The sequence below is a fragment of the Brachyhypopomus gauderio genome, chromosome 1 (genome assembly GCF_052324685.1).
Source record: "Brachyhypopomus gauderio isolate BG-103 chromosome 1, BGAUD_0.2, whole genome shotgun sequence".
NCBI lineage: Eukaryota > Metazoa > Chordata > Actinopteri > Gymnotiformes > Hypopomidae > Brachyhypopomus > Brachyhypopomus gauderio.
Window position 1 is genome coordinate 39457381 of NC_135211.1, and position 19107 is coordinate 39476487.

Here is a 19107-nt window from a genome sequence, read left to right on the forward strand (position 1 = left end):
TGTCTCGTTCTTCGCTACGCCTCGACCGTGACAAATAGCAAGCAACCTTACAACAATTGATGTTATAGAATTTGATTTAGCTTTTGCCGAGATTATCTCTTTTCCATGAAAGTCAGGGTTAATCTAATGGTTATATTACAGAGATAAAATGGAAAATTATCAGTAACAATGCATTTTATGCTTCTACAACACTGTAGTGAGATCATGTGATCAGCCGGATCTGGAGGTGGCTGGAATGACTGGGACACATGCAGGTGAATTATACTCTGATTAAGACTGGGCGGGGTCAGGGTGAGATCAGGGCGGGGCAAATGCAGGACCAGGGCGGGGCCAGGGCAGGGTCAGGGCAGAACTTCATTAACTTTCAAACTTTATTTTTGGTAAATATGTCTTTATTTCCACAGGTGTAAAGGAAGATCATCAGGTAGAGTGACAAAAATTCAAACTTGACATGTACAAACACACATACACATACACACACACACATGCGTGCGCACGCACACACACACAATTGCCAGCGATATGTACTGTAGTAGTGTTGTAGTGGAGCTCTGTAGTAATGCTGTAGTAGAGTACTGTAGTAGTGCTGTAGTAGAATTGTAGTAGTGCTGTAGTAGAGAATCCATGACATTTAGACAATTACCAGTGATATGTACTGTAGTAGTGCTGTAGTAGAGTACTGTAGTGGAGTACTGTATTAGTACTGTAGTAGTACTGTAGTAGAGTACTGTAGTAGTACTGTAGTGGAACTGTAGTAGTGCTGTAGTAGTGCTGTAGTAGAGAATCCATGACATTTAGACATTTACCAGTGATATGTACTGTAGTAGTACTGTAGTAGTGCTGTAGTAGAGTACTGTAATGGAGTACTGTATTAGTACTGTAGTGGTACTGTAGTAGAGTACTGTAGTATTTACTATCAAAGCGTATCTAAATCTAGGGTCACGCTTAATGACGAAAACTGCTTTACGACGGACTTTTTTCATGTGCGACAGTTTTGGCTTTCAGTCAGTGTTTATCCACGCATAAAGACGCTACAGATTATATTGTCGATTTATGTTTCTATGCATAAATAAGAGCTAGACTTTCATTATCCTTCACAGCAAACGGCACGGCATTATCTATGTTCAAAGCCACATTGGTAATAATTTTTTTTAATAAAAAACACACTGGCTATACCGAAGTTCACCTCTGACCACGACTTCGCAGTATTACAGCAGTATTATGTCTAAATATCTAGTTAGTACAAAACTAGTGTGCTCAGTGAACTAACTTATAATCACTGTAACTCCCGAATATCATCTGTAGCGTCTTTATGCGTAAGCAAACGAGGGGAGTCAGAATTGAAAAAATGAAAAAATTCTCCATCGTGCCTGCTGCTTGCATGTGCTAATTGAAATTGAGCACTTTCTTCTTTGATTTACAACTTTGTCCTACCACCTGATTAAATTTCTGCTCCGCCCCCTGACGGGTGAAGAAAAATCTACAGAAAAGCCACACCTCCGTATAAGCCGCTTCGTTCAAATCGTGGGGAAAAAAGTAGCGAAAAATATAGTCCAGAAATATATATAGTGTATATATATATAGTGAAATATATATAGTGTATATATATATATATATAGTGTAAATTAAACTTTTAGAGTGTTATAGGACCAGTTTTTAAAATGCTGCATGCATTCAAATCCATTGCAGGCTGGAGATGAGGTTTGTTACACCTCATTGGACTTCATCAGCAGAGGACAGAAACACCCCAAGAAGAAGAGAGTTCAAAACTCTGATTTCAGTACTTATGCTGAGGTCAGAACTAGTGCAGTGTAGAACTGTGGAGGAGGATTAAAGTAGGTGGAGGATTACTGTAGGAGGTGGATCACTGTAGGGGGAGGATTAACGTAGGTGGAGGATTACTGTAGGAGGTGGATCATTGTATGTGGAGGATTACTGCAGGGAGTGGATTACTGTAGGAGGTGGATCACTGTATGTGGAGGATTACTGCAGGGAGTGGATTACTGTAGGTACTGAAGGAGGTTGATAACTGTGGGTGGAGGATTACTGTAGGTGGTAGATTTCAAGCCGCCAAAATCATGAAATGTTTCATCAGAACTTTAATGACTAATTCGCAATTTCATTTAATGCTAAAATAAACAAAATTTTCTGCCATTTCAAAGATTCAATTGTTCATTTATTGTCCATTTTTGCCTTACAATAACAATAAAAATTATAAATACTTAGCCATTCATGAATCATTCATTAGACTGTGAAATTGTACCCAATTTTTGTGTCATAACATAGAACCTTCAGTTTTCGCACATTCTAAATCACATTAGTTACATCATAATGTAGATGTAAAGGCCCCTCCCCCTTCTTGTCCCCACAGTGACGCTCATGATGTGGCAGGGGATTTGTGATGTAATAAATACTGTCACTTTTCTTAAGTCAGAAACATATGCACACACTGGCACTCAGTGATGGCTAAGTTACCTTGAAAAAGTAATCTGATTACTGATTACTCCTTTTAAAAGTAACTTAGTTATGTTACTGATTACTTGATTTTAAAAGTAACTACGTTAGATTACAAGTTACTTTAGTAGTTACATTCAGCAGCAAAATTAATTTTTCCAATACTCACTTTATTGGAAGTGCATTTTTAACAGTAACAATGTATTGAAGCAGGTTCGGTAACCGAGGCAGAAACTGCTTAATCCAAAAATCCCAAGGAGGGAAACTTTATTGATAACGCAACCCTGGTGCGCACAGGCCCCGCCTCCCAGTGTCTCTTAAAGGGCCAGACTCCTTGAGTGGTCAAGTGTCCAAGTGTCCGTTAGGGAATTCACCGTGAGGAGTAGTAGTCGCTACAGTATCTCCTGACATTACGTTTTTGTAGCTGCGCTGTATTATTTGTACATTTATTTGTTAATGTAATACCTGCGAACTGTTCAGTCAGACAGCTATTTGTTGTGAAATGAAATACCATTACAATTTCAAGCATTTTAATGTAGACTACGTTAGTCAAAATTCCAGCACTTTTCAAATGTGGAACACAATGCAACATTAAAGTTTGTCAGGTAAATGTTCCTTCCCCTGTTTTTGAGGGGTGTTTCTTTATACTACCACATATCGTTACAGGAGGACACTGCAAAAAATGACTTGTAAAACGTGCTCGCGCTCTCACAGGGTCGCGCACATCGTGCGGAGTCGAGCGCTACGGTCAGACGCAAAAGTAGAACTGAGCCAAGAAGAAAGCAAAAATATATATTTTTACTAAGGAAAATCAAAATAGTAACGCACAGTTATTTGGATAAGTAACTTTAATCTGATTACTGGACTGGAAATAGTAGCGCATTTTATTACTCATTACTGAAAAAAGCGGTAAGATTAGAGTAACGCGTTACTAAGTAACGCGTTACTGACATCACTGCTGGCACTACACGCCCACACACAGGAACCAAACTGAGGCCTTGCAGCAGTGTGTGTCTCTTTAAGCACAGGCTTTTTCAGGCCTTTTTTTTCACCCTTTACTGTGGGCTTCATTGTTCTTTACATCACTGTAACCTTCATGACTAACAGGTGTATCAGTCATAACCAGTGTTGCGAATAACGCCGTTAAAAGTAACGGCGATAGGTAATGGCATCATTTTGTCAGTAACGGGATAATATAATTTATTACTTTTCTTGTCGTTACAACGGCGTTGACATTACTGGTCATTAAAAGTGGTGCGTTACTATATATTGATATACTAACAGTAATACGAGCGGACCCCTGCCCAGGCTAGTGAGGAGTAACAGATCTCGATAGGTCACAGTTCTCGGTGTAACACCTGTTTAACTTAACAAGTCAGTAAGCGATTGGCTAAGGCAGCGTTATGGTAGCCAAACAGAGCCAGTGTTTTTACACGCGTGCCGAAGCATGCCAGTGACACACGACACAAATGGAGAAGAGGCAGAAATGGCAAGTCAGGAGCAAGCCAAAGGAAAATTAGCATTTTCAAGGTGGCGATATAAACATTATTTAAGAAAATACTTGAAGTTCCTGAATGTCTACCAGACTGGGTATTTAATTTATTTAAATAAGAATAGAGGTTTCATTGTTAAGTTTACTTCTGTTGTGAACAATCCAGTTGTCTCAGGTTGAGGGAATTTCATTTAAATTGATAGATGTAAATGCACTTTATGTAGTGTAACTGTTTACTTTTGCTTTTTTTTTCAAAGATTTGGGATTTTAAAGGATTTTATCCTGCACTGGTCTGTTGATGTGCAATAAATGTCAAAAGTTAAACACCTTTATGATCTACTCATTTCAATTGACTGTGAAAACTGCTTTTTTTTAAAATCCTTATTCATTGGCACTGTGACGGGCAGGTGTGAGCAACTAAAAAGGAAGCGATCACGCCAAGTCTCAGGGAAATAGGATGGTGTAACGAGGCTTGCGCCCCGGAGCGAGGAGACGGACACAATCGCTGAGAAGAGCGAGATTTATTAAAGGGGATACCATACTCGTCATCCGAAAGCCAGGCAGGGTCGATAACAGGAGGGCAGTCCGTAAAACATGCAAAGACAGGCATCACAACACAGGGAGCACGGGAAACAGGAGAAACACGAAAACGGTCAGGCACAGAGAACAGCGATGGGACAGACACGATCACAAATAAATTCAAAATACCGGACGAAGGACAAGGGAGACTCAGGGGCTTATATGCACAGACTTTAAACAAGGGGCAGGTGATGACAATGACACAGGGGTGTGGTAACAAACGAGGAATCAAAAACCAACGAGCAGGGCGGGACAAACAGGCAGGGAACACGGACATGAGGGAACCCAGAGTGACAGCTACGAGAGGGGGCGTTGCCCTACGTGACAGATGGTTTAATAGAAAGTGTGCAAACCAAAAACCCGTGCATGGTTCCAGATTAAGGAAATAATAACCAGCAGTCAACTGGTACAAAGACAAGACATATATAGACGAACAAACGACCCTCAGGTGAGACGGATCATAGGTCCCGCCCACCTGAGGGACGAACATCACGTGACCAAAAACAGGACTGCTGCCGCTGTAACCGGGGGCGACCGGTAGGGGCCCCCCCCACAACGTGACAGACCCCCCCACCAAAGCCGCACTCCCCTCCGGATGTGCGGCTTACAGCAGCAGCACACAAAACACAACAAAGGGGCGGGAGGGCGGGGACAAGACAGGGACCCGTTCCCTGCTGTCCTGAGCTGAAACACAAAACACACATATAAGCTCCTCGTCACAGGACGCAGACAAGGCAGGGACCCGTTCCCTGCAGTCCTGGAGCTGAAAACATAAAACACATAGGTTAGCTCGCCTCCTGGGCGGGACCCTGGACCGACTGGGCCGTCAACAAGACGATAACCATGCCCCGGTCGGTCACAGGGCCCTCGCACCCTAACCGGCCTTAGGCCGCTTAAGCCCCACCGCTGTGTGCGGACCGGGAGCACATGGCCCAACACACGTCACAGGTGTGGATGTGTGCAGGCCGCCACACTGGGGTGCGGCCACGGCTTCCACCAACCACCTCCCGAACCTACCTCCTCGCTCGGAGCTGACCCCTGCCCTTTTCGCTAGGGGTCACCCCAGACTCCTGGGGAGTGAACCCCTCCCCGGGGCCCCTCATCTCAAGGTGGACTCCTCCACCCAACCCAGGAGCGCCAGAGACCAGGGCCCTGGCAATCCGCAACAGGGACACGCTGGTCACCCCGAGCTCGAAGGAGAGGGTCTCCTCCTGGAGACCCCACTAGGTCCGGGAGTACCGCAGTCCACCACCAGGAGCGACCTGCAACACATCACACACACACGCACACAGACAACATACAACACATAACGTGCACTGCCCTGACCTTTGCACCCCCTTATACCCAGGGGGGAGGGGACCCCTTCTTGGCATGAGGAGACACCCTGTCCATACACCCCAGGCATCCTCAGCCTACAAAAGGGTACAGGGGCTCCTCCCTGCTCAGGGGTCCCTCCCAAAGGCCAGTTCTCCCAATGGAGCAGTGCCTTCTGAGCCACATGTCGTGGCTCAGGAACCCCATAGCTCCCCCCCAAAAACATATTTAGGGGGGGCCCCTCTGGGGAATAACAAAACAAAAAACACAAACACCACATATAACATATACGCACCTGAGATGCCCTCCGTGCCACATCCAGTGGCACGGGACCTCTAATGGGCCCCTCCCCACACACAGTGAAGAGGGGTGCAAGAGAGGAATTACATAAAACAAAGCACGCTACACTCTAGGACAAAACGAACACGCAAAGACAGAACACAAACAAATGGACAGGACCCACCGATGCGCGCGCTCTGTGGAGCGCGACGCGCCCACTCCAGCTCTCTCTCTCTCCCGTTTTCACCACGGGATCCGAAGATCTTTGGAGAGAGAGAGCTATGCGCGAGCGGCTTGCGCGCCACGCCCACAGCGACGCGTTCTAGCGCGCAGCACGCATCGGTGAACCCGTCTACATACACACACAAACACCACCAGCGAAACACACACACCACAGCACACTCACACACTCGCTCACGTCCGCGTCGTTATTACAACAACACAACGTACATACACACAGACATACATACAGACGATAACGAACAACGGACGTGCGCAATGTGAGGCACCGGTCGCTTCGCTGGGCGAGAGCGGAGTCTACCGGCCCCCAGCTCTAGTCACCGCCGTGTGGTTTTAACACAAACAACATTTAAACATGGCGGGACGAGTGGGGACAGACAACACTCTCTCGGACAAAACACGACAAACACACAGCACGTAGACAAACACTTACCACGAGACATGACCACGAACGAAGGAGAAAGCAAAGGAGACTGGCGGCTTCCGAAAGGTGGCTGGTTATTCTGTGACGGGCAGGTGTGAGCAACTAAAAAGGAAGCGATCACGCCAAGTCTCAGAAAAATAGGATGGTTTAATAGAAAGTGTGCAAACCAAAAACCCGTGCATGGTTCCAGATTAAGGAAATAATAACCAGCAGTCAACTGGTACAAAGACAAGACATATATAGACAAACAAACGACCCTCAGGTGAGACGGATCACGGGTCCCGCCCACCTGAGGGACGAACATCATGTGACCAAAAACAGGACCGCTGCCGCTGTAACCGGGGGCGACCGGTAGGCGCCCCCCCCACAACGTGACTGGCACATAACTTTTTTTTACTGTAATGCAAATAGTTACTTTCTGTCACGCCCGGAGCGCGGCGAAGGACGAGACAGAACTCCTTGCTTGAACGGACGCAACGTTTATTGAATAACACAAGTTGCGCAGGCAGCGCACGTAAAACACGACAACAATTACAGACACGTATGACTCAAACAACGACGAGCACAGGACACTGCGCGAACGCACATTAAGTAGACAAACCACACAAACACCACGTGATGACGAGACGAGCCACAGGTGAGAAGAATCAGCACAAGACGAAACCGCACCCACGGAGATCCACTGACGCACCCGTCCCGGGGTGCCAACAGGACCAAGTGCCCCGAACCCACGTCGATGGGCGGATCCGACGTGCTCAGTCCTGCGTCTGGGAGGTGACCGCCCACGGTGACGGGTCTGCCACGAACAGCCTAGAACACCCTCCCTGGGAAGACCGGGGAAAACACGTTAGACACACATAACGGGACATTCACGAATACACAAACAGGGACATTCACACATAGAAGTACGAGAGGGTAAAGGGGGTTAGGCAGACATAGGGGAATATTCACGAACACTGGGACAGACACACATGTAATCGGCGCCAGGCTGCGCGCCAAAAGGAGAGCGGCCAGCGGAGAGAAACCGGGAGCTGCGGGTGCTGCAGGTGCACCGGGAGTAGTCCATGGATGGTTTTCCTCCTCCTCTTCCTCCTCGCTCGGAGAGTCCTCTCCCTCAAACTCGCTCTCAGGGGTCTTCTCCATTGAGCAGAGTTCGAAGGAGCCCACCCGCAGTGGCGAGAGTTCCCTGGTGGGAGAGGCGTGTCGCTCCTTCCAGATCCGCACCACAGACTTGTGGTAGTACTCCGCCCTCTCCGGGCAGGACGTCTCCTGAGCCTGACGGAGCATGAGCGCACACACGGGGTCCTGCTCCATCATCTCTGAAGTCACCATGGCCTTGCGGTGCTGGGCAGGGGAGGAGGCAGCCCCGTCGACAGGGGGGGACAACCGGGTCTGTTGTCCCGGGCCCTAGGGCCAGGGGGGCCCATCAAAGAGCCCAGCAATTTATTTTTTATTTAAAGTCTATAATTTTTTGAATAATCTTGAAATCTTTCATTAATATAAAATTATGTACTCATAATAAGCTCAATGGCTCAAATATATGTTTTTTACCTATCTGCATATTTTCCATTAAGTGCATACACCCCCGCCTCCCACTGGAAAATGGTTTGATCCAGCACCGACTGTAGCCGGCCGGTATCCGCCCAACAGCGGGAAATACAGTGGTGGATAGTTAAAGTAAATACAGAAATCTGGAGCGCAGAAAAGAAAGGAAAAACATTTACCTGAGGAATTTTAAAGTTGCATTGTTCCAGGTTTGAAAAGTGCTGGAATTTAGGGTAAAGTACTTGAAAATGCTTGAAATTGTAACTACTTCGTTTCACAACAAATAGCTGTCTGACTGAACAGTTCTCGTGAAGACGTTAAGATTGGGCGTTTTGAAAATAAACAACCATTAAATAATGTGATAAAAAGCGAATTATTTCGAATCATTTCGAGTATATGTATAAATATTTAACTTAATTAAGTTTAACGTGCTGGAAAATATTGAAATGGACCTTTAAAGTGACGTACACGTGCTTTAATTCTACCTTATAAAGGTTTATGAACCCTACAAACATGACTGTTCATTGCGCTGAAGCGCGGCGCGCGCGAAGTTACAAAATTCGAGAGGTGCACGACCTCGCGAACCGACAGCGCACGAGGCCCTCGCGCACGGGCGGAGCCACTGCGATTACGTCATTTTCGCGCTGGGGGGGGGGGGGGGGGGGGGTACATGAATCTTTCTTGTCCCGGGCCCCAGCAAGACTGTCAACGGGCCTGGGAGGAGGCATGGTGATGCTTGCTGGGTCCGTCCCTTCTTTGCCCGGGTGGCGTAGCCTGGCATTCTGTCTCTTGGTATGGCTCGTCGTTTTGTCATGCCCGGAGCGCGGCGAAGGACGAGACAGAACTCCTTGCTTTGTTCGGACGCAACGTTTAATGAATAACACAAGTTGCGCAGGCAGCGCACGTAAAACAGGTCAACAATTAGAGACACATATGACTCAAACAACGACGAGCACAGGACACTGCGCGAACGCACATTAAGTAGACAAACCACATAAACACCACGTGATGACGAGACGAGCCTGAGGTGAGACGGATTATCACAAGACGAAACTGCACCCACGGAGATCCACAGACACAGACGACGTAAACACACGCCCAAAAGGACCACAACGGGGACCTAACTCAGTTACTTTTTTGAACAAGTAGTGAGTAACTATAACTAATTACTTTTTTAAAGTAACGTTACCAACACTGGTCATAACCTCAAAACAGTAAATATACAGCCAGTATCGGATTATGTAGGATCCCACAAAAGCACAAAGCCATTTGTGCATGAATTGTGTGTGTGTTTTCATTTTTGTGTGGAAACATTAGTGGTTTGAGGGTTTTCCATGAACACCTTCAGATCTAAAGCACAAAACCACGTGTAGCTCTAGTTCAGATGATCTGATGTACATCTCACCTATAAAAGTGAAGCAGATTCATACAAACTTTGATGTCTTCACTATTACTAAAACCCCCAGAATGCAGTGCAGAGCTGCTGTCTCACACCAAACCTGCAGGCATGCAAGCAGCAGACAAACAGGAAACCCACAGTGAGGCCACTTTGCAAACCTGCTACATTTACCTGCTGAGTTGTGTTCAGTAAGCAAGTCTCAGTACTGCAAGTCTCTATTCAATTCAACATTGTAAAAATGACTTGGGATCAGCTGATGAGCTGCTTTTAAATCACCTTTCACATAGTTTGATTTGGTCAAAAGGTGTTTATCCATCAGGGCTCTCTGATACAACACTTGCGTTTTAAGTAATGTTGCGTTTGATTGGATAAAACAGGATGTGTGGGTGTGGCCTCTTGAGATTTTGGGCCCTATCAGCTGGATATTATCCAGAGCTGCACCTTAAACTCATTATGATATATTGATGCTTCAGTAAATATTAACTTTAAACTGATAGTCATGCTCTTCCTGTCACGTCCAGCTCCTCCCTCCTCCCTGGTCCCACCTAGTTTCCCCGTTTCCTTGGTTCCCCATCTGTCTGCCACGCCCCTGTCCTCAGTGTTCCCACCTGCGTCTCGTTTCACCTCCATGTTTCAGTGTATTTAAATCCCTCCGTTTTACCCCTTGTTGTCAGTCATTGTATGTGAGTCCTCCCTTACCTTCCTGCTCCTCTGTGCCTCCCTTTTTCTCTCTATGCCAGTTCTGTTCTTTGTCCCTTATCTAATAGTTTTTGGTTAGTTCATGTTCATGTTCTCTCCTGACTACTGTCTGCTGTGCTCCGCGTTGTCTGCTCGTTCGTGTATTGTCTTGTTTTAGTCTTGTGTTCACTCTAGTTTGTATGTAGTCTCGTTCCCCTTATTCTAGTTCTGTTAATTACTACTTCGCCTGGTGTTGATGGTTGTGCTCTCGCCTCCTGTTGTTGCTCCCCTTGGTAATAAGGCTCTCCCTTCTGTGTTCGTGTAGCGTGTGTTGTGGTATGTTCCTATATGTGTTAACCTTTCTTAGTTGTATCGTAGACCCATTCTGTAGTGTTAGCCCTTCATTGTATGGTGTAGTCCCCATCTGTATTCTGTGTTTCTGGTTAGTGCTTTGTTGTTCAATTTTCATTAAATATTCAAAGTTTTGCAATTGCGTCACTCCTGCCTCCGATGATTGTAACACATCCCAACCTTTATAAAATTATTTAAAAAAAGAAAATCACACCCGTGGTAGATAAAACACGTCTGCCCTGAACACTTGTCAGTCCACGATTCTCGGTATCTGCTAAATTAAACCCGTTTGGGCTAACACTGAGAAGTCACACCTCCCATGACACCTGCCAACTGACGATGTTCCGGTCCTCAGAGCCAGCTGAGGCATACAACATAACCCTATCACATGATAGGGTGGTTTCATCGCCGTGGACCAATCAGCTCTCAGAACAGACATCCGCTTCATGGTCAAAAGACCCTCACCAGCATCTGCCACCCCAAACCCGTCGCTGAGATGGAGACATCCAGAGTTGTTCTCACCACCCTTGTGTGTAAGTGGTTTGTTTATTTAACTAGTTGTTTGTTTGGGTTGAAGGTTCAACTTTTTTGTTTTTCAATGTTGTTCGTGCAGGTATTGTGTTCTCGAGTCAGAGGAGGATCTCTGGAGTAGAAGTGGAGCTGAGAGTCAGAAGAGGAGATAATGCCACTCTCTACTGCGACTGTAAAATATCCAGTAGAGCGTCCACCACATGGTTTAGGAACTGCTCACATGATCATCAACCTCCTCTCATAATACTGAAGACACCCCTGTTGACTGACCATCAGAGATCATCACGTTTTCATTTTGTGTACAACGTGTCCACTCACTCACACAACCTGGTGGTGGAGAAGGTCACAGAACAGGACCTTGGCTGGTACTACTGTGCAAAACACATCAAGAAGCTCTTAGTTGACCAAGCACAGCCAGATATTAGGAGTGATTTCCATTTCGGGGCTCAGATTACACGCCTCTCCCTCATAGGTGAGTGAGATTCTTCATCAATTCTGTTGGTCAAACTGACAAAGATTTCGCAAGCACTCCCTTTTGAAAATAAAAGATTAGTTGCACTTGTATTTTAGTTACATTCTGGAGTGTAAAATTCAGAGTCTGAAATACAGAGTGTAAACCAGAACATCTGAAGTGAAATGTTTTGCCTGTGTTTCTCTTCAGAGACAACCACCCCCACCCCTCTATCGGTCTGTTGCTGGACACTGCTGGTCACTGTGTGTCCTGTGTGTGTTCTCCTCTCCTCCACCTGTCTCTACTGTCTCTGTCACAAGAGATGCGCAGGTAGTTAATCAGTGTCCATTATTAGTTGTAATGTTCAAAAATCTTAATTCAGTATTGACATACAGAACTGTGATGGCCACCTGTTGAGTATTATTTAAAACTGATAATTACTGTTCTCTTCATTGCTTTACTAAAGAGGCAGGTATGTCTAACACCAGGACCTCTGTTCTTAAGGTCACTTAACACACTTTAGTGATGGTGGTGGTTCTCTGTGGTTTGTTTCCTCAGGCTCCAAGAAGAGAAATGAAAATATATTTCAGGTATGTTCCCATTGCACATTACACTGACTTTAATAGTCTTAAAACTCTATACTGATGAACCTCTCTCTCTCTCTCTCTCTCTCTCTCTCTCTCTCTCTCTCTCTCTCTCTCTCTCTCTCTCTCTCTCTCTCTCTCTCTCTCTCTATCAGGTGAGCTGTGTTGAGGAGCATCAGTGTGAGTGGAGTGTTAATGGGGAGATCTGTTACCACACTGAAATCTCCTACACACCTCTGAGATCTACACTCAAATCAGACTAAACATGCAAATGTACCCCCCATAAACACACACACACACACACACAAATACACACACACACACACACACACACACACACACACACGCAGACACACATACACACACACACTCACTTTATCACATACTAGTGTGTGTGTTTTATTTGGGTAGTTAGATCTCCCTGACATCACTGTAATCTCACAGATTGTCCATTTCAATAAAGACTCTTATGTCCTACAAACCAAGAAGAGTTTTTTATATCTACTTCCAGTCATGACTGTACTACCCAGCTGTAGTGCACTTACTGTAGTGCACTTACTGTAGTACATTTACTGTAGTACACTTACTGTAGTGCACTTACTGTACTACCCAGCTGTAGTGCACTTACTGTAGTGCATTTACTGTAGTACATTTACTGTAGTACACTTACTGTAGTACATTTACTGTAGTACACTTACTGTAGTACATTTACTGTAGGACACGTAATGTCGTACACGTACTGTAATACACTTTGGGTGTAGCAAGCGAACCATGTGAGTCTATGTGAATTCTGCTATGGCATACAGGAAGTGGAAGATACCGTATTTTCTGGACAATAGAGCGCACCACAATATAAGCCGCACCTACCAAGTTTTTTTTTATGGAAAATGTTGTATAAGCCGCACCGGGCTATAAGCCGCATATATCTACTGAACTGAATACAGTGAGTCCCCGCCTGATGGGACTGGTTAACGATGGACCGAGTTATGACTGACTTTTTTATTTTGCGCGATGCGCCGAGGAGCAGTGGCAGCATAGTGTAGTGGAGTGGAGTGGAGTGGATTAGCAACGCAATCGCTCTTTTTCATGCTGTACGCACGCACGAGAACATTGTTAGTTTTTTCTATACTGCATTTACGATCAAAGTGTATCCAAATCTAGGGTCACGCTTAAGGACGAAAACTGGTTTACGACGGACTTTTCAGTCTCTAACCCCGTCGTTAAGCGTGGATTCACTGTAAATTTAACTGAACGGATCAGTTTCTGAACGGTGCCTGTAGCATTTCATGTGTGACAGTTTTGGCTTTCAGCCAGTGTTGTGTCGAATTCCGACTCCCCTCGTTTATCTGTGCATAAAGACGCTACAGTGATGGGCAGGGGGCCTCCATACCGTGACAGACCCCCCCCCCCCCCTCCAAGCCGCACGTCCCCTCAGATGTGCAGCCAGCAGCGGCAGCACAAAAAACACTGTGCCCCTCCCCCGGGCTCATGCGTGCTCCACCCAGGTGTGGTCCGCCAAAGCTGGAGCCGCTTTGTGGCGGAGGTGAGCTAAGGTGGGCTGAGCGTGTAAGGTGGGCTTTGGGGAGGGGCCCGAGGTGCTTTCCAGGGTGGCAGAAGGACACTCTGCAGCCGCAGCAGAGAAGGGCGCGCACTCCCAGGACACTCCCCAGCTGCTCCCGCATCACCCTGGCCAAGCCCCAGTGTCCACGGGGTCTCCATCTGTAGCAGCAGCAGTGTTCGCAGGACTGTCAACACTGTGTATGCATGTATTTATGTTCACTGTGGTGTCGCTAATAAAAACTTGCTATAACTACAAGTATACACGCACACACACACACAAACATGCACTCAAGCCTGCTCTAAAACACTATTGACATCCGACATATTTTCAAAAGCAGAAAATTATTGGAAGAATAAATATTGTTGATGGCCCTCATGAAATTTAAGAGTTGACGCTATGCCTTGTTCTTCTGTGTGTATTTGCCCCACCAATTGTAATTGTAAAACTGACACCAAACTGGTTGAAAATGGCTGGAACGAACGTGCAGTTAATCCAAAATGGGCAGAACCCAATATTCACCAGCACAGCACATTTACTACATCACTGCATACAAAGCACATACACACACAATCATGGCATATTCTGGGATAGTGGGACACACACACACACACACACACACACACACACACACACACACACACACACAGTGGAGCATGCACAAGAAAAGTTTCAAGTTTAACCAAAATTAATCAAAAAGTTTAACCAAAAACATGTGTTGACAGCCACAAAGCTCTCTCCTGTTCTCCTGTCTGAGATATAAAAAGTCTGTCACACTAAGACAGGAAACCCACAACCAGGCCAAACAGATCACAGCCCTCTTCCACAGCCCTGCACACTGACAACATTCAAAAGTCAAACTGATCTAGGATCTGAAAAAATGACATAATTCCTCCATGATGAACAAAGAGGGCGGAACAGAACTAGTGTGTGTGTGTGTGTATGTTTGTGTGTGTGTGTGTGTGTGTGTATGTTTGTGTGTGTGTGTGTTAGTTTTTTCATAGAGTTACATCCTAAACAGTTTTTCATCCTGAACTCATTTGCACAGTGAGCTACACTAACAATGAACTGGACTATTATATATATCAATGCATTAAAATAAATGAAACTATAATCATAAGTAAATGTATTAAAGTGTGTGTGCACACTGACAGTGGTGAACTAATAACGAAATGTATTAAAGTGTGTGTGCACACTGACAGTGGTGTGTGACCCTCCCTCACCCTGAGAGTTTGTGAACAACAGAGTTCCTGCAAATTAACACAGGAAACCAACACTGAGACCCTGCAGCTCAGACCAGTATCAGAGCACAGCACACTGTCCTCTATCACTGATCTCAGATCTGTTTCATATTTGATAGATGGGTCTTTCAGGACTTGTTAAAGTGGTGAAACTGATCCAGTATCGGATTTAAGCATTTGATAGAACTTGTGAGTAAGCAGCACATGAATGTTTGCACACACATTAATACAAGCATGCATACATGCACACACACAAGCACACCTTCACACACGTATGTGTACATGCACACACACAAGCACACTCATAGACACATTTATACTTGCACACACACACACTCACACACGCACACACACATATGTGTACATGCACACACACACACACACTCATAGACACATATTTGCACGCACACACACACACACACACGCACACTCCCTCTTTTGCACAATAATCCACATGTATAAACTTACACTTATTTACTCAAACACGTATGCACTTACTGTCTCATATACAACTGCACATGTAAGCACACACACACACACATACACACACACACAAGCAGCAAACGTCAATAATGCTTAAAGTCAAAGTCAAATTTATTTATATAGCGCTTTTCACAACACATGTTTTCACAAAGCAGCTTTACAATCGTATGTGTCCAGACAAGACAGAGCATACCAGAGCTACCAGACTAGCAGGACACTGATCACTGCTACAGGACACTAAACTAATCACTACTACAGGACACTACACTGATCACTGCTATAGCCCCCTCACACACACACACACACACACACACACACACACACACACACACACACACACACACACACACACACACACACACACACACACATACTGTCAAATGCATTGTCAACCATAAATACAATGAGATAAGAAAATGCTAAGCAAAAACTCTGAGTTTAATTAACAGCTCATTTGAGTGTTGAGTGTGGGGAGTGTTGTATTTCCCCTCTCCACCAGAGGGGGCACCAGAGAGACAACAAGTTTTAACATCAATTTATCATGGATCAACCTCTTCTTTATGAATAAGCTTTATCATTTTTTAAAAACAGAGATGTTTACACCAAGTAAAAGAAGCTTCAAGGAAATTGTTCTTCATTTCCTGGTGTTTATGATGGCGACGCGGGATGTCATTATGATGTGTTTATGATGTCATTATGATGGATGGCAGCCTCGGTGGCATGATGTCATTATGATGTGTTTATGATGTCATTATGATGTGTTTATGATGGCATTATGATGGATGGCAGCCTCGGTGGCATGATGTCATTATGATGTGTTTATGATGTCATTATGATGTGTTTATGATGGCATTATGATGTGTTTATGATGTCATTATGATGTGTTTATGATGGCATTATGATGGATGGCAGCCTCGGTGCGTTTTGTGTTTGTTTTTGTTGTTTTTTGTTTGGTATTGCACTTCAAACACAGTCAGTTGGAGTAGAGGGCTGTACATATCTCTTGTATAGTATGTGTGTTGTCTTGTTGTCTAGCATGTTTCAAGTCTTACGTGTGGGCCAACACCAAGACAAATTCCTTGTATGTGCAACATACTTGGCGAAATAAAGTGATTCTGATTCTGATACTATATATTTTTTTTTTACAGAGTTGAAAGCAAAGTGAAAGTGATGTAGTGATGTGACAAATGAGAGAATGAAAACTGTTTAATGTTGAGAGCAGAGAAGTTCAAGATGTTGACCAGTCACATATAAGCTTCAAAGATGTAACAGTAACCAATAGGTTTCATGTATTTTGTTTGTGTAAATCCTCATGGCATTTTAATGAGAACAGGCATTTCAGCCTTTTATGAGATATGATATGATGTTATGATATATGATGTGTGTGTCCATTATGATGTTTCCTGACCAACAGAGAAATTTTCCACTGATACAATTCACCTAAACCACAAATTTCAACCATACACACAGTAGACAGAAATGTTCCATTGACGTGGACCAATCAGATCACAGAACAAACATCCACATCATAGACCCTCACCACCATCAGCCACTCAGCACCAGTCTCTGAGATGGAGGGATCAAGAGTCGTTCTCATCACCCTCACGTGTACGTGAACTTCTCACCTACTGTATCGTACCTCATTACTTTACACACAGTTGTGTCTGTTTCTGTTGAAGATCTCCTTCCTTGTTTTACACTAAATGTTTTTTGTAGGTGTGTTGTTCTCCAGTCAGAAGATCTCTGGAGCAGACGTGGAGATGAGAGTCAGACGAGGAGAAAACGTCACTCTCCACGGTGACTGTGTTTGGAAGAAAGGACTTAATCCAGTGTGGATTAGAAACTGCACCAATGAGAATCATCCTCCTTTGATTATATCAATGCGTCACTGGTTTAATCCTCGTTACTCTTTAGTGTGGAATCCCTCCAACCAAACTCATGACCTGCTGGTGAAGAACATGAGTGAGTCAGTGCTGGGTCTGTACTACTGCGCTCTACACATGACGAAAATTACTAAAGATGAAAATGGAGTTATAATCTCTCAGGATGTTTATTATTATGGAAACAGAACTATACGAATTTTCCTCCTCGGTAAGATTACTCAGTTTGATCTGATTATTCTGTAGTAAGTAAATGATTACTTGTTTGTTTACTATAATTATTAAATCATTCTCAAACATTCAGTTTTTTTAGCATCATTTACTATATAAATGGTCAAATGTGACTATTTAATTCAATTACTAGTTATTGAATTAGTAACTTTTTTCACATTAATATTTAAGTTTGCTTAAATTTCAGTATTAACACGAAATAGACCTGCAAAATTAATGGGTTTGTGTTTGTAAGTTCTGTTTCATATTTTTAAAGTTCTCCAACTTTAATAATGTATTTGTACTTCTTCCTCTTTGATTTTAAACACCTTCCTGAACTAGACTGTAGTGTCTTCATGAACTCCACCCCTCCTGTACCAGAGTGTGGTGTCTGCTGGACGCTGCTGATCACTGTGTGTCCTGTGTGTGTTCTCCTCTCCTCACTCCTCTCCTCCACCTGTGTCTACTGTCTCTGTCACAAGAGACATACAGGTACTCAATCAGTCTCCATTAATTATTCAATGTAGTGTTCAAAAATCTTAATTCAGTATTAGGTGATGTACAAAACTTTGATGTCCACCTGTTGAGTGTTATTTAATACTGATAATCACTGTCCCCTTCATTGCTTCACTAAAGAGGCAGGTATGTCTAACACAAGGACCTCTGTTCTTAAGGTCTTTAACACACTTTAGTGATGGTGGTGGTTCTCTGTGGTTTGTTTCAGGCTCCAAGAAGAGAAATGAAAATATATTTCAGGTAAATGCATTCGCATTACACATAAGTCTTATTGAACATATATGCTAGTCTATTTATTCATGAGTCTACCCCCTCTCCTTTTCTCTCTCTCTCACCCCCCTCTCTATCTTTCCCCTCCTCTCTCTCCCTTTCATCCCATCTCTCTCTCTCTCTCCCTCTCTCTGTCTCTCTCTCCCTCTCTCTCTCTCTCAGGTGAGCTGTGTTGAGGAGCATCAGTGTGAGTGGAGTGTTAATGGGGAGATCTGTTACCACACTGAAATCTCCTACACACCTCTGAGATCTGTACTCAAATCAGACTAAATCAGATGAAATTAGTCTAAATCAGACTTTTTGATTAATTGCCCCAGTCCTTGTTATTAAGTCACGCATTCTTTAATGAAAACGTTGCCATAGTGATGTTAGCGGCAATTTAGAGTCAATGAATTAAAAGGATTGTCCAAAATTATCTGTACAAGTGACTTATTTTTAATCATTTTAATTGATTTTGATAATGTTTGCGTGACACTAATAGATAATGTATAGGGTATTTTCTATTGGCCTATGGTTATTCCAAAAATGAAGTGAAACAGAAAAATAATCTACACAGTGAACAAATACAAACTGGAAAATCCAGAGTGTCCAGGAACAAAACACATTCATACACCAGACTGTAACTCTG

General features: G+C 44.2%; 1 protein-coding gene and 1 long non-coding RNA gene across 3 annotated transcripts; both read left to right on the forward strand.

Moving 5' to 3' along the window:
• The first annotated feature begins 11117 nt into the window (after positions 1-11117).
• Positions 11118-12672, forward strand: LOC143527376 (uncharacterized). The gene is made up of 5 exons (XM_077022551.1): positions 11118-11288; positions 11369-11758; positions 11948-12067; positions 12296-12327; positions 12477-12672. The coding sequence occupies exons 1-5, from the start codon at positions 11144-11146 to the stop codon at positions 12582-12584; spliced, it is 795 nt and encodes a 264-aa protein (XP_076878666.1). The 5' UTR covers positions 11118-11143; the 3' UTR covers positions 12585-12672.
• Positions 12673-17184: 4512 nt separating this feature from the next.
• LOC143527383 (uncharacterized) lies at positions 17185-18733 on the forward strand. 2 transcript variants are annotated; one of them, XR_013134104.1, is made up of 5 exons: positions 17185-17211; positions 17320-17694; positions 18036-18185; positions 18418-18449; positions 18642-18733. It is a non-coding gene; the product is annotated as an uncharacterized LOC143527383 (long non-coding RNA). The 2 variants fall into 2 exon arrangements; XR_013134105.1 differs by having other exon boundaries at positions 17320-17565.
• Positions 18734-19107: the final 374 nt, after the last annotated feature.

Excerpts from the sequence above, each read along its gene's own strand:
- LOC143527376 (XM_077022551.1), top strand. The coding sequence starts at position 11,144 with ATGATAGGGTGGTTTCATCGCCGTGGACCAATCAGCTCTCAGAACAGA. Across the intron at positions 11,759-11,947 it reads TACACGCCTCTCCCTCATAG|AGACAACCACCCCCACCCCT; the intron begins GTGAGTGAGATT and ends GTTTCTCTTCAG. Across the intron at positions 12,068-12,295 it reads CTGTCACAAGAGATGCGCAG|GCTCCAAGAAGAGAAATGAA; the intron begins GTAGTTAATCAG and ends TTGTTTCCTCAG.